Source organism: Telmatherina bonti, assembly GCF_933228915.1.
Source record: "Telmatherina bonti genome assembly, chromosome: 8".
Lineage (NCBI taxonomy): Eukaryota > Metazoa > Chordata > Actinopteri > Atheriniformes > Telmatherinidae > Telmatherina > Telmatherina bonti.
The window spans coordinates 17,506,352-17,522,970 of NC_136626.1; the positions used below are offsets into that span (position 1 = coordinate 17,506,352).

At 39.0% G+C, this 16,619-nt stretch overlaps 1 protein-coding gene across 1 annotated transcript in view; it reads left to right on the forward strand.

The window, feature by feature from the left end:
- ptprsa (protein tyrosine phosphatase receptor type Sa) overlaps positions 1-16,619 on the forward strand; it is a 162,220-nt gene that overhangs the window by 94,691 nt on the left and 50,910 nt on the right. Inside the window, exons 7-11 of the mRNA XM_079244759.1 lie at positions 7,047-7,316; positions 7,481-8,062; positions 8,652-8,788; positions 8,870-9,014; positions 15,854-16,174. Of these exons, the coding sequence (XP_079100885.1) occupies positions 7,047-7,316; positions 7,481-8,062; positions 8,652-8,788; positions 8,870-9,014; positions 15,854-16,174 (1,455 nt within the window). The remainder of the gene's footprint in view (positions 1-7,046; positions 7,317-7,480; positions 8,063-8,651; positions 8,789-8,869; positions 9,015-15,853; positions 16,175-16,619) is intronic.

Genomic DNA, 16,619 nt, shown 5'->3' on the forward strand with positions numbered 1-16,619 from the left:
TTGGGTTCTATGGTGATTTCAGGCAGCTATTAAGGGATGCCATTTACACCATGGTTTGAATCAATAACAGTATAATGACTTCAACATCACATTTGTTGTTGCTAGGAGCGACTCAATGTGATTGGCTTTGTTGACTGACAGCTGTGTTTCCTCATTGTTATGACAATCAGCTTGTACTTACTTATGCAAAAATCTCTCTTGTTGCACATCCATGCACTTTTAGAAATGGAATAGATGTGAGTATTGATGGAGGCCGTGTTTTTTTTTTTTTTTTGTTGTTGTTTTATGTGAATAATATAGTCCTTAAACCATAACAAGAATGATGATCTGATCAATTAGGATAAGCAAAGTTTATAACTTTACAGTGCAGATGTAATTGGAATATAATCAGATCTTTACATTACCATGGCAACTGTTGTAGTGATTTGGCCCATAAAATTTCTTGGCTCTGCCACACTCATGAATACATTAACATGCAAGTTTCTGGGATGGAAGCTCAGCTCTTTGCTCAGGATATTACATGTATCCCAGCAAGTCTGAGTAGGTCAGGCATATCATTCTTTCAGGTAGAGGAGATAACACATTTTCCTGCCATCAGCCTCTTCTGAGATTGTCAGCATTTATACATGTGGCTATCAAAATGTACCAATCTCCAGAGGATTAAACCAATGTATCTGGAAGTCATACTGAAAAAGGCCACTGCTCCAACAGCACATTAATTAGCAATTTTCATGCTTTGATAACTTTTCACATTTAGAGGAATACATTATTTCTGCAAGAGCTGGAACTGAATTTACTTCTGAAAAACTTATTTCACCAAACTTTGGCAGCCAAGCATATGTAACTTTTAGGCACTTGGACAGCTACTGTTGTCTCTACGAAATATGTGCAAGCTGAGAAGAGAATTTGAGGATTTTTTTTTTTCTTAGGCAACTACTGAGCCACTTGATTTCTTAAGATTTAATATAAAGCCACTGTAAGTCTTCAAATGATGATAAACCAACCTATTCTGAAAAGACTCCACACCATCATCTTTTAGCCCGAGACTGTCATCCTCATTTTATTAGTTTGCACAGCACCACTCGCATTATTTTTCTTTGAGGTGGATGGTCAGGAAAACACATCAGCCCTCCTTATAATGTAGTTAACATGCACAAAGAATAAGATTTCACCGCGTGCCAATAGACTGTCAATAGAGTTACCATCAGGAATTGCAATGATAGACTGATTTGATCATGCTGCCTCCAATAAAACATTGTCCACAAAGTGTGGCACAATCTGTTAAAAAGAAATACTTTTCACATCTGGCCTGACTAGCTAATCTCAAGTTGTTACGCTAACAGTGATGCAGAAAGACTGTGCTGTTCTGCATGCATGTGCATGTCAACCCTCTTGCAATCTTACATGCTTGTTCTTGAATGTGCTTGCATGTCCTGCTATACATTTGTATGTGATGTTGGGAAAGAAAGCTAGATTACACCTTATGTTCTCACTGGCCAAAGCAAACTCCTGCCATCTCTATTAGATGTTTGTCTGAAGGAGTCCAGAATGTAGTCGTGATTTCCCACGTTTTCAAATGGTTAGCTTGCGATGAGAAATTAATTTGTTTCATACAAAACATCATTGCATTTTTTTCTTTTTCTAATTCAAACATGCAAAATTCCTCCCTTTTCCAATTTGACTCAAGGTATTCACTGAAGGGATCACCACAGTGAGGGGGGATGTACTCGCAGTATGATTTAGCTGCTTGTCATCTACCTGTAAGACAACAGAGAAAATGTCAAACACTCAGAAATCTCTTCAATCCAGTGCTCGCTATTATTAGATGCTCCTTCTCTGATTCCTGTCAGTTTTCTTTTGGTAATAATTTCCATTTTGATGAGCCACCTATAGTGAATGTTTAGCATTGCCGCAGCCAAGGTATGTTAATACAAGCCGACCCCTGCAGCTTAAATGTAAATGCCGTAGGACTCACCCGGCAAGTGTGACTAAAGGATCTCCATACTGTGCCTGTGTCCTCAGGCAGCAAGAGGGTGTAATCTCAGCTTCAAGGTGACACTAAAGGCTGCACATTATTTTGGCTTCCCCCTTCATTTTGGGGCAGCAAAATCTGCCTCACCAAAATGGCCGATAATGTCCACCTTCTGACCTCTGTTTTTTGGCACAAATCCCTCCACAACACTGCCCATTATTACTTAATGCAGTACTCTGGCATTCTCTCTCGACTGCTTCTCACCTCGTCCAGTGTACGACTTCTTGTCTTTCTCTCCACATTGGGGCTTGAAACAAGATTACATGTTGTTATGAGACCAAATGAAAGGTATATGTTTCTTTTATTTTCTCTCAATTCCAAATGGGCCGGCTGGGCTCCTGGTCTCTGTGAATGAGGAGCCTGTCCATGCAACTGGGATTCTTTATTTTTGTTTGTTTCGCTGTTGATACTTTTTTAAAGCTATGATAGATGAGGGCGTCACACACACAAACCAACGACTTGACAAATCAGTGGAAGATTCGGACATATCCTGCAGGCTTGTGGCCAGTTATAGTGCAGTGACTCATTTACATGTGACATTGAGCTGCACAGTTAATGTTGTCTCCTGTAGTGTTCTCAGCATTTTAAGGTGTATTATTCTCTCTCTGAGTCTAAATCATAGTGTGGTTTACTATCAGTTGTCAACCTTTAGTGTATGAGAAGTTCAAATTCCCTTTCCTATTAGACAAGCAGTGAATGCGGTTTATAAGTAGACTCTCTCAGAAATCTGCTCTTTTGTCTGGTTCTAGAAATGACAGTTTTGTCAGTTTTGTAATTATTTATGAATTTCCCAAGTCCCAGAACATACAAAAAGCAAGTCAGTAATGTGTTGTCTCATTACGTTGTATAGTTCAGTTCCATTGCCATAAAGTTACCAGCGTTTGGCAGGTAACTGGTGCTAGTTACCTCACTGTCTGAGCCATTGTCTGTACTTAAAGACGAACCGAGGCATCTCCCTGTGAGGAAACCTCATTCACTCAACCACTACAGCTCCCGGTCCATTGGCCGACCTGAGCCCCAGGGAGAGAAGAGCACCCCCCCGACACACTTTGATTGGACATTTCTCTTCAAAGAAATCTCTGTGCCCCCCTAAACATTTTCCCCAGTTCTTTTGGATTGAAAACAAAATTCAAGAAAAGAAATCATAGCTGAAAAACATCTAATAGTATTGATGCATACCTCTGTGAACACAGCTGCACTCTGGTACTGTCTATGCTGTTCGGACGTAGTTCTTTTTGTGGTTTTTGTTTCATTTAATTTGTTTCCTTTCATTTGATTTTGTGCGTGTGTGTGTATGGAGTAATGCTATTTTATTAGGAATGAATGGCATGCTTGGATGGGCTTGGGTGACATTTTTTTTGGATTGTATTGGTTTTCTGGTGTCTGCCCAAGTGGATGGGGACACACCTGTATATGTCACTCATGCCATAGCAACACCCATGCATGTCTGTGTGAGGAATGGGCTGCCCTTTCACCTTTGTTGTTAAGTTAGAAATTTTTAGTTCTGTTTCATTTGTTTTTGGGTTTGGTTCTTTTTTGGCTTAGTATACTGCAGATATATTAATCCCAAATGGTGGGATAATTTTTGTCTTTTTTTTAAGGAATCGGGATTCTTATTCTTTTTGGAATATCTCTGAGTCACTACATGATGATGTCATAATAAAACAACTAAAATGTTAGTGATCAAAATCCTAGTTTTCAATTAGCTTTTTTTTTTTTTTTTTTTTTTAAAAACAGAATAAACTTATAATTTTATAGACACATGTTTTTTTGTGTGTTTTTTTTTCACAGTTTATGTACGATAAACTACACTTTTTCAAAGGTTAGCCATGAACCCTTGCCCTCAGAGTCTGGTAATGTCTTGCCCAGATTAATAGAGGAGTTAATGAACATTAACCATGAATTGCAAAGAAGATGCATCTAGAACAGAATACAGATGAAAAGCCCGACACTAGTGTCCTGTCTGAGTTTCCCTCTTTCAACAACAAATTATTTAAATTTATACACACACACACATATATGTGTATATTATATATATATATACATATATATGCATATATATATATATATATATATATATATACACATATATATGCATATATATATACATATATATATATATATATATATATATATATGCATATATATATACATATATATATATATATATATATATATATATATATATATATATATATATATATATATATATATATATATATATATATATATATATGCATATATATGATCCCATGTTATGTCCACTTGCTTTTATTCACAACAAATTTTTGTGCCTATAGTATGAACCCGTGTCTGTATTTGCAGTAATTTGGGGTCATGTCAGCTATCAGGTAAAACTCCCCTCAGTGTGTGTAGGTGATATTTGTGCTCTAGTTTGGTGGAGAAAATGAGATTGTGCCATGCATATGAATCCCATTTGGATCGACACGGTGTATTTTGGAATGCTATCTATCCTTGAATCCCCTTTCAGTCTCCACCCTAGGTCTCCCCCACAGTTCGTACCTTCCTTTCCCCAATACACACAGACATACATGCACACACACACACACACACACACACACACAACACGTCACATCCACCCAACCCGACACTTCAAATTCAATTGCACCAAAGTGCAATGTTTAAGGTGGCGAGGAAGGGATGAGTACCTGATTCTTGATTTTAAGCCCCAGTGTGTGAGACTTCCAAACCCACGTTGGAGCCATAATTTTTCTTTTGTCTTTTTTGTTATTAATATTATTTTGAGTCATAGTTTACTTATTCTATTCCCCAACTTAAATCCTCCTCCTCCTCCTCCTCCTCCTCCTCCTACTCCTCCCTCTTTTTCTGACAACCCAAACCCTGCCCTTCCCTGTTGCGTATTGTACAGTATGTCTGTGTGTCCATCTGACTCCCTCTGTCTGACTTGTCTGCTGTCTTGCTGCTTGAGTTGGTTTTGTTCTGCCTCGTGTCTTGTCTTTCAGTCCTGTCTTTCCTGTTATGTCTATCTCTAAAGTCATCTCTTCCATTTAGTTTTTTTTTAACTATCTGTTCTTAACTTTCTGTCTCTCTTTTTGAACTCTGCATCCCAACAAACATTTTGACCTTGAATAAATATAGTTTATGTGGTTTATGCTGATATAGTTTAGAAATTGAATTCATTAAGCCCCTAAATAGTCCAGAGATTTTGCTTTTTGTATATTTTTTAATTGATTACCATGTTGTTTTAGTTCAAATGTGTTCAAAGCTGTTTGAATATTAGTTATCATCCTCAAAAGAGCACATTTCCTGGTTCAACACAACGTAGTATCTGACCAGGCATACGCAAATAAGGAGAAACTTTTTAATTAACCCAGGCTGTGAGAAAGAAAGTGATCCTGAGAAATCTTTCTGTTCATTTTAGCGAGCAAGTTAGCAAACTCCTGTATGTCAGTTTAGGTCAAGTGCTTGCTGGGATGCCTCTCATTAACACACATTGTTTTTGCAAATTTGTACTCTTTCACTCTTTGATTTTTGCATACTGTACACACGCACACTCATGCTACACTACTGCAAAAGTGTATACATTTATGAACCTGAACATACACAGAGATGCAAGTAGACTGTGCCTGTCACGCCCTTCTTCTGCGTCTCAGGTTCATTATCTTTCCACTTCAGTTTTAAGTCCTCTCCATGACCTGTGAGGTGCTCCTTGTCTCCCTCTCTTAGCTGGCATTCTACCTTTTATTCATCTCTCTTTTGCTCTTCTGCCATCTCTTTCTTACTCTCTGAATCTCTGCTCACTGTGGATCCAGTTCTGTTTTGCTCCTACACTCTATGATACTTAGCTCTCCAGTTACAATTGCTATAATTCTTTTTCTGTGTATTTCTAGGCACACACCTTGTTCTTCAATACTTACTTTGTGTTAACTGGGACTGCGATGTGACAATGTGCCACCATCACATTTTGTCACATTAGCTGAAGAAAAACAAAGTTTACACAGCACTGAGGCGGGTTACCCCCCCTTTACCTTCCTCCAACCTTCCCCTCTCTTTTTCTCCCTCTGTCACTCTTCGCTACTCTGTTTCCTTTCTCTCTATCCTTTCTTCGGATGTTATATCCTCTATTTTGTACTTCTACTTTCCTCTCCAGTCGTCTTTTGTCTGGGCATGCTAGCGACCCTTCAGTTATATTCCTCTATGCATTTTATCTCAAGTTTTTATCTGATTTTGTTATCATTTACTCCTTAATTTACCTCGATCTATTTATGCATGCTGTCTGTGAAACTGATAGCTGCATCTATCAATGGAACCGTGTCAGATCTTAATAAGGCTTTGTCCAGTGGATCTACCCTAAACCACAAAAATCTGATTAAAGTTTCTCATCTTTAAGATAGCTAGGAATTAAAGATAGGAATTAAGAGAAAATGTATGCTAGAATGTGGTTAGAAACCTCAAAGAGATGGTCGACATAGTTCAGTAACCCTACACTTCCTGTGCTGTGGGAGAAGCCTGCAATGGCTTACTTCCTGTTTGGCATGAGTGCCTGAGAGGACAGGAAGCTCCAGGTTGCCATGTTGAGGCCCATGTGACAACAACATCACACGGCCTTCACTTCAGACCTTCATACTTTAGGACCAGGTTACACTGTAATTTTTATACCTTAGCAGTTCAGTGCCAAAGATGAGAAACTCATAATAGATTTTTGTGTCTTTAATTGTGCTGTGATGGGTCAAATTTTGGTCAATGGAACCTTGTTGCTATGAATCGTTGCTTAATTGTTAATCTATATTGTTGTTGAAGCAATTCTGTTAGTTTAGTTCTTTCTTATTATTTGTATATTTTATGTTTTTAAAAGTCTAGTTTTATTTATTTATTGTTTTTTTCAGTTTACATTTATCACGTTGAACCTTTTGTGTGATGTTTCTTTGAGAAGGGTCCATTTTCATTGGCCTCTCTTGTTACCTCTCTTTTTTTTTCTCTCCTTTTTGACTCCCCTACCCTCTTTTGTCCCCTTCCTCATGCCTTCTCCCAGTCCGGCGGGTGCCTCCTCGCTTCTCCATTCCACCTACAAGTCAGGAAATAATGCCAGGTGGCAGTGTGAACATAACATGTGTGGCAGTGGGGTCGCCCATGCCTTATGTCAAGTGGATGCTGAACTCCGAGGATTTGACACCAGAGGATGAGATGCCAGTGGGCAGAAATGTTCTTGAGCTGAGCAGTGTCCATGAGTCAGCCAACTACACCTGTGTGGCCATGAGCAGCCTTGGCATCATCGAATCTGTGGCACAGATCACTGTCAAATGTAAGCAGTACTTGTGCATGTGGTGTTTAGTAATTATGGGAAAGACTAGCTTAATTTTAATAATCACACAAATCTGTCTTGTGTTTTTGGCTGATTAGAAACACATTTGTGTAGTCTCAGCCATGATAACTGACTCTCTCCTTCCTGTTTTGGTACCACAACAGCTCTCCCCAAACCTCCAGGTACTCCTGTGGTTACTGAAACCACTGCCACCAGTGTTACTATTACCTGGGATTCAGGAAACCCAGACCCAGTGACATACTACATCATACAATATAGGGCCAAGTCCCCAGACAGCAAATATGAAACAGTGGATGACATCACCACCACACGTTACAGCATTGGTGGCCTCTATCCAAACACGGAGTACGAAATCCGCGTGTCTGCCGTCAACACAATCGGGCAGGGTCCTCCAAGTGAGCCAGTTGAAACTCGAACCGGGGAACAAGCCCCTGCCAGTCCCCCAAGAAATGTTAAGGCCCAGATTCTTCCTCAGAACACAATGATGGTGCAGTGGGAAGAGCCAGAGGAGCCCAATGGGCAGATCAAGGGCTACCGGGTTTATTACACCATGAATGACGCACAACCCATGAGTCTCTGGCAGATCCATAATGTCCAGGACAGCATCATCACCACTATCCAGAGCCTAGTCCCTCAGGAGACATACACTATCAGAGTCCTTGCATTCACCTCTGTGGGTGATGGACCCTTCTCGGAGCCCATTCATGTCAAAGTAGTGCAAGGAGGTAAGAACACTCTGCCTGATTTCAGTTAACATAGCTATTGGTGTTGCCGCTTCCTCCTCTAATGTGTTTGGTAACTGTAGGATGTGTTGTCATGTTGGGCATGCTGCATCTCTGTAGAAGTTTTTTTTTTTTGGAATCACTGTAGAAGAAATTTAGCTGTTTTTGTAGATCAGCAGCAATTTCTTCACTCTCTCTAAGATTGCAAACAGACTGTTTCCTGTTGTGTGAACATCCCTCACACATCTTTAAAGTTTGTTTGATTAGGATTGTCAAGTAGACAGCCTAACAGAATGTGCTAACATCTGGCAAGTCACTAAGAAAACCTTCAAAGTTGAATGAGATCTTTCCATTTATGCTTAGGAAAAAATGAATTCCAACTTTCAGACCCCCAAAAATCAGGATAGAAGGAAGTTGCCCATCTGTAATATTTTTTTCTCCATTAAATTAGTCAAATCCCCTGTCAAATTAGGCCCAATTGTATTATCCTTGAGTAACTGAAGACGTTATAATATGACCCCTAATCTTATACAGTCTTGCGCCCTGTGTCATGTCAAATGCCTTGTAACATGACCTCTGCTGTGTTCTCCAGTTCCAGGACAGCCATCCAAATTCCAGGTTGGCGCTGTGTCTGACACCAGCATTGAGCTAACCTGGGAACCTGCTTATGAGAAGGAAGGAATTATAAATTATGAACTCCGCTACGTAGAAGGCAATTTTGGCACCCAGGTAAAAACAGTCTGGATTCTCCAAGCATTACATGGCAACACCTTTCTGAAGGTTTTCAATTGCATATGTCTAAATTAACAGATGAAGAAAACATTTGGACCCACAAGATCGTATGTTGTGGAAGGTCTCCGCCCGAATACAGAGTACCGCTTCTCCCTGGCAGCCATTTCTAACAAAGGCATTGGAGCCTTCACAAATGAAATTTCACAGAAGACCTTGCAAGCCAGTATGTAGAATTTTATTCAATCTTCTCCCCTGTTTTCTTTGCAGCTGTGCTAACAGGTTTTATCCAAGAAACTGATATTTGTTAATGTTGCAAGTCTTTACTGAAGTGACTTCTTTTTTCATGAGGTGCTTTTTTCCCTTTTCTTTTAACCAAAATGTGCAAACTTTACTTTGATATTAACTGCTTTATTGCCTCTTCGTTAGGACTTATTTCCTTAGGAATAGGTAAAGTTCGAATCTTCAAGGCTACAAAACAGAGTGATTTATATGTTGTTGTTGAATTCTCACCTAAACATGTGGTTTAATATGTTTGCATATAACCTGTTTTGTACTTTAGAAATGTTACTTTCAACTGTCTATGAAGTGGCATTTATACTAAGGACAGCTGCAGGTAAAACTGGAACAAAGTGCTGACTGCATCGATTTGACTGTTTTACTATCTTTTTTTTTTTTTTACTGTGGTGCAAATATGAGTGCCATCAATTTTGTCAAACAAATATAGTCCACGTGGACAGATTTTGGCAGTTTCTTCATTTCTTTTTCACTTTTATTCATATACCCTTTTCCTTTTGTCAACAGCAACTGCACTTAGCACCTGACAGATACAAAAAGAAGTTAATTCCCTTCAAAGACAGCCAAGGCTCTCATATGAACTATTACTAAAGAAAAGCACAAAAAAAAAAAACCACTCACCAAAAGTACTGGAATGCCTACTCCTAACTATTTCAACAAATGTCTTTTCCACTTTTAGTTTACAGATGGCAGGATAATAAGTAAACAATTTAATCCAGCCACTTACTCTTTACAGTAGATATCACTGAATACATAAGTTGGTTATACGGAAATGCGTAATATAACCCGTTCTCATCGCAGGGTGTCAAAACTGCTGTTAGGTTGGTGCAGTGTTTCCATGACTAGTGATTCAGGTAGCAAAGATAAACTATGTCATTCAGCAGCATTTACTAATGAACAAAGAAAAAAGTGCTTATAAGGCAGCTGCGGGCAGTACCATTAAGCATGAATTTGGGACCAGTTTAGGACCTGCTTTGGTACTTTGTTCCCTTGCATAATATGACTTACATAGTCAAATATCCAGTTGTAGAAATCAGGACTTATTGGATGACAAGGCATTCAGTTTATCTCTCCTGTGTTAACACGGCACATAAAGCTTAAGAACGATAATGTTTATTGACATGTAATGCATTACAAGATAAAGAACATTGAAATTGTGGCTGGATTTGTGAGATTACAGGTGGATTTAAACTAGTCATAGTGGATTTTGATGATACGCCACTTAGATTAAGACAAATGTGCTTCTGGAGCGACCACTTTTGTTCTCAAAAAAGTGACTGCTTTGGAAGATGCTGAGTTTGTGAAAGCACTGAGAGCCATGGTGGTGGGAGCAGACGCCTGTTAACACATTTTTTTGTTTCTACCAGTGCAACTTGTTGACTGTGCTCCCACATGTGTGCGTGAGGGGAGTTTGGATCAACCACTTCACAATTCTTTTTGTGTACTGCTAGGCGGCAGAGCTGCACAGACAGTGCAGAGTCACTGGGGGGGAAGTGCCATTTGCATGCAACACTCACTCCTACCCACTAGAGGTGCTGTTGGGAAGCCATAGTTGCACTGTTGATCTTTAATCACTTCAAGCATGAAAACACATGACGTTTATCTGTCCCCATTTCTGTCTTGACGTGTCTCAAGTGTCTGTTCACATCTTCACCTGTCAGTGTGTGTTTGTGGTTCCCTTGCCTCTGATTTCTGCATTTGTTGCTGACTTGTAAACTGCTAGCAGATGGGATCGAAGCACCCCAACGTTTACTCTTACATCACCTTATTTAAGCTGTTTTTTCTCTCTTTGCCACTTGATCTCCTGTGCATTGGAACAAAAAACAAAAAAACACTCCTTGGAATGGCTTGACATCACCTTGCTCACTTCAAATTCTTCTTTCTCTTGTGTTGAATATTTTGTTAAAAGCTTAAGTTGGATTATTTTATTTATATTTATTTTGTAGAGTTTTGATTTGTCATCTCTGCAAACAGCAGCTTGATGCTTCTGCTGGGTTCTTTCTTGAACCCACGTCCACAACAGACACAACTACAAAATATTTGGGTACACTACAGCAACCATGGAAATTAAATAATAATATTTTCCTTTTGTATTCATTTTAACTGCAATATTTTCACCTTAGATTTTTGTAGGTTTTTCATCTCATACTTTTCAAGCAGTAAAAACTCTTCACAAGCAGGTGTAAATTACACACAATGGGGTGTCAGCACTGAAGTGAGAAAAAAAAATCTAAGACTAACTTGGAATAAATAACATGTTTTCCACAAAAACTAACTTTTGGACGCTCTAAGGTAAGTGATTGTGTGGTAAAGGGATTCAGTCTGCCACATTAATTTCTTTTTGCGCAAGGACTGTTAGAGTAGCATTTTATCATGTTTATTTTTTTGTTTAGTTTTTTTTTTTTATTTTTTTTTATATTTAGTATTTAACGAATAATAGATATCAGAGATTGTAGTGTATGTGTCTAAACCGGGCAGAAGCAACAGTCTTTTAATAACTGCTTCAATGCGTCAATTCATTCATTCATTCATTTTCCGAACCGCTTATTCCAATTCAGGGTCGCGGGGAAGCTGGAGCCTATCCCAGCTGGCTTTGGGCGACAGGCAGGGTACACCCTGGACAGCTCGCCAGTCCATCGCAGGGCCACACACAGAGACAAACAACCACACTCACGCTCACTCCTAGGGGCAATTTAGAGTAACCAATTAACCTATCATGCATGTCTTTGGATGGTGGGAGGAAGCCGGAGTACCCGGAGAGAACCCACGCATACACGGGGAGAACATGCAAACTCCACACAGAAAGGCCACTGACCAAACCAGCCAAGGATCGAACCAGCGACCTTCTTGCTGTGAGGCCACAGTGCTAACCACTGCGCCACCGTGCAGCCCAATGCGTCAATGTATCATTAAAAATTTATTATGGTAACAAGAAGTTACAATGGTTCCAAGTTTTTTGGCCAGTAAGTTGCCACGGGTATTGAATCAGATTTTTGCTGTTTACTGGGTAGTTTCATGCAAATAACAGCATAATAAGGCAGTCCTAATACATGTGAGAAAGAGGTTAGACTTTGATTAGGTTGCCTTGATTCACTGCTTGTTTGACTGTTATGCACATGAATGAGTGATATATTGAATAAAGATAAGCTAGGAGACAACTTGGGCAAAGTCAATTTTTCTGCAGTCAAAGGCAAATAAATACATTTTGCGTCTTTACTTGTGAAGTAAGTTGCAGCGTAGTGGATCCAGACATTTATCCGTTGCTTGTTGCACAGTTTAGTACTCGATGCAGATTCTGAACCGTTCCATCTTGGGATTTGGATTGTTGGCAGTGTTTGGCAGACTGAAGCTCGGTGCCACAAAATGAAAAGACAAACAGTTCAAATGATTTTTCAGATTGTATTTGTTTGTTAGTTTTTTTTTTTTTCTTCAATATTACCAATGCAGAAAATGTTCAGATTGTTGAAGTTTTTGTTCAGTTCTAGTAGCATGACCCAGTGGGCTTGTCGTGCCGGGGGCACTTTGTCAAGAACTCTTAAGAGATAAAATTATTATTATTATTATTATTATTATTATTATTATTATTATTATTATTATTATTATTATTATTATCATACTGTTTTCTTTTGTTACTAAGATGTTTTTGGCAGCATTGAGCCTCATGCAGAAGGCAAGCCTCATGTGTTATGCTACTATTTTGTCAGGAAAGGTTAAGACCATTTCTTGAGAGACTGTTCAGACGTGGTCTAGTGGGTCCATAACCTGAGAGCTGGGAATGCTACCAATATTTATTTTAGCTGTTACCTAGATGCAATGCATGGTAACAGAACTTGAGACAGACCCTGGGAGTGGGTGTTAAGGGACTGCAGGGCCCCAGAATGGCAGATAAGAATCCCATTTCATAGCGTCAGAATTAATTTCATGCTTTTCTATGAGCCAAGGCCTTAGATTGTCAGGCTTTGTTACACATTTAGATTATACCTAGAACCTGCCAGTGCCCAGTCAAAAGCTATCTCTAAAATTAAAGTGGCAGATTCTAAATCCTCTGTATTTAGCCAAACAAGCAGTTTAGTCCCCCACCCCCCTCCCACTTACTGTAATTGCGGTAGGTTTTTAGATATATTGGAATATCTGTGTGAGCTACACCATGGCTGTTTGACATTTCAGGGATTAATTCTATAATGATCTACAAATACCAACATTCTGTCATTTGAGGCTTCAGATAAAATGCCGTCCAAACACAGATATGTATTTAAAGTCTGACATGAAAGAACACTGGCAACATTATTTATTTTAATAGTTGACAACAAGCCCTTAGTCTTGACCATTGTCCCAACATTAAGACATAAATTTAGAACCACAGAAGAAGTTGCACTTAAAGGAAGTGTTTAATCTCAAGGCATTAGTTGTGCCACCAGTGCCTGACATTGCAGAGTTCATACACAAAGCTCCTGTTCAAATCGCAGATGACATGAAAGTCAAAAGGAAGGATACAAATGTGGACATGACTAATTATTTGTCAAATAGCATTTCAGAAAGTCTTTCAAGGAAGGCTTGAAAGAAACTCAAGTGAAACCTTTGCTGAGTTCTCTCCTTTGTGGTTGTATAGTTCTAGTATTCATAATCCTACTACTGGCCTTCATGGTATATGCACTTTTATGAAAGCTGTGCCCCATCCAGACTTAAACCCTTATCAGGCTTGGGGATGCCTGTGTGCTGTGATAGCTCAGTCCATGTCAGATTCATAGCCTTTTTCTTCCCACAAAGATTGAGAACTGAGCAATCAGTTTTGACGTGGAGAGTTTGCAAATACAATATGGGCAAAGGAAAGAAGCTGAAAGGCTCAAAATCCAGTAAGACCTTAAGTAAATAAGCCCATTGGACACAGAAAAGGGTTTGGAAACTGTGGCTGCGGTCCTGTCTTATTTTTCTGAGCCAGAACATTCAAGTTTTCCCCGGGTGGACGCCTTTAAACTCAAAACTCCTAGTTTTTATTTTCATTTTTAAAGCTGTTCTTCCCAAAGTGACATTACAGTCAGAACATTATCATTAAACTTTTACGAATTCCCCTATACAAGCTTTTACTGTTTTCTTACTCTATTCTTGTGTCTTGGCACTCTCGAAATGGCTTCACAAACATGCATAGACATTCTGCTATGAAATGGGATTTGTTTGTATAAATTGTCAAGAAAGAAGGATGTTTGTGAGCTTGGCCAAGTTCACAACCACAAAATATCTCTGTAGTGAGTCCCCCCCCCCCCATAGCTTCCCCTCTCACAGCCTTGTGGACCCTCAGGCCCAACAATACAGTATTAAACAGTCCTTACAGCACAGAGCCAACTCTTTCCCTCCCGCTAACCTCAAGATGGGTTCCAAACTAGCTCTAAGAGGATAAGAATTAGATGTACTTCTGGTTCAATAACAGGGATTGATTTTAACATTTATAAAATGCTTTTGGGGAGAGAAAGTGTTGCTGCTCACTGACTCCAGAGAAAGAACACTCTGAAGTCAGGTGCTGGTGGTAAGAAAGTCTTAAAATGTTGTGTTTTTGGGAATCAGGTACGTATGATGCAGACAAAGTTTGCGATTTTTGTTGGTTGGTTTGTTTGCTTTTTTTTCTAAGTTTGTTTTTGTTGTTTTATTAGTTTAGTTTTGTTTTTCCTTTTTTTTTTTTTTTTTTTTTTTTTTTTTTACAACTTCTTATTTTGAGTCATTTGGGTTACAGAAAACTCTTCACGGTGCTTTTCTTTCATTCATAATCATTGTTTCCTGTTTTGGAATGAGAACATTCCTGCTTCTTTCCATAACTTTTTTTTTCCCTTAAATTGCTGTGTGGGATGCTCTTTTTCATGACATATATTTTATTTTTAATTATTGTTTCATGTATATCTGCTTAACAAAATGTGTAATAATGAACTGGATTTGCTACATCAAGATGGAAGCAGTGCATTGTGGTTTCGTATTAAATCATCCTACGGGGACAAGATGAAGTTCCACTTTCGTGGATGTCCTCTTATCCATATAACACCAAACTGCAAATGAAAAGTGACAGATTTCATCACATGTACACAACACACTCTCAAGTTGTTTCTGAACATTAGCACTGAGTGTGGTTGAGAAAATGCACAAGTGATGGTTTAACACTGATTAGACTTCAGACACAAGTAACACTCTAGACCTGTTAAGTTTAAAGGACATGCACTTATTCCCCTGTTAGTTTGCAGCGTGCTTGGAGCCGTTTATATTTTCCTTAAAGTTTTGCTGCAAAAATTAATTGTTCCTTTTTAGAAATAAATTATTTAATCCTATTTAGAAATGGTACAATATTTGGAGACCTAAAGTTGCATCTTCTAATTATTATTATGTCTGAAACCAGGGTAACCGATTAAATGAATGTTAAGAGCGAAACAACATAAAACTGCATTCTTGGAAAGCTGACAAGGGTAGCCATCTTGATTCATTATTACATATATGTGTGCTGTTGTTCATTTATGGTTCTTATGTTGGCATTTGCTTGATATTTTTTGTCTGTTTGTTTTATTTGTTTGTCATTTTTTGTTGTTTTTTTGTTCATGTTTTGATTTTTTTTATGTTTGAAATTTTTATTTGAATTATTCTTATTTTTTTATTTGAGTTTTGGATTTTCCTTTTTGTTCATTTTCTTTATCTCTCCCATCTTTTTATTTTTTGTTTTTTCACCCCCCTTCCTCCCCGTTCCTCATCCTCTTCACCTACCCCCTTCCTTCCTGTCCTTTCCCCCCTGACCAGAGCCCTCAGCTCCCCCTCAAGAAATTAAGTGCAGCAGCACCAGCTCCACCAGCCTGTTGGTAAGTTGGCGCCCTCCACCTCTGGAGAGTCAGAATGGTGACCTGACGGGGTATAAGGTGCTCTACCAAGTGGTGGGCCCATCAGAGGGAGCTGGTGATGACACCGAGGTCATGGAGGAGCCAATAGTGCCTCCCACTGAAGAGCAGATGTTGCTGCACCGACTGGAAAAGTGGACCCAGTACCAGATCACTGTGTCCGCCTCCACAGCGATTGGGTTGGGCCCGGAGAGTGAGCCCCTGATCTGTCGGACAGATGAAGACGGTAGGAGAATATTTACTTGCTGATTGAACTACAAGTGTCTCTCTTCTTTCTTTCATGGTTTAGTTTCATTTCAATATCAGCATTTTCACACTTGTTGAACCATATATGTGCAGTTTATCACAACAAGGTTTGATATAAAAAAAAAAACTAAAATATAAAAGACATTGGAAATACAGACATTTGTACTTTTGTTACACACCAGGATTTTTGGCCTTGAATATTAAAAATACTGTAAATGAGACTGAAAATCAAGCATATTGAAATTTTATTAAATACAATGCATAACTTGTACAACAGATAGCCCACCTTCATCTGCAGGCTTTTAACAGTGTTGTATTGCACAGCTCAGAAAAATGAGCCGTCACGGTATCAGTTCCGTTCACCTCAAGGCTGCATCTGTCCTTGCATTCATGGTTATAAGAGACTGCAGGCTGGATGTGGAGAT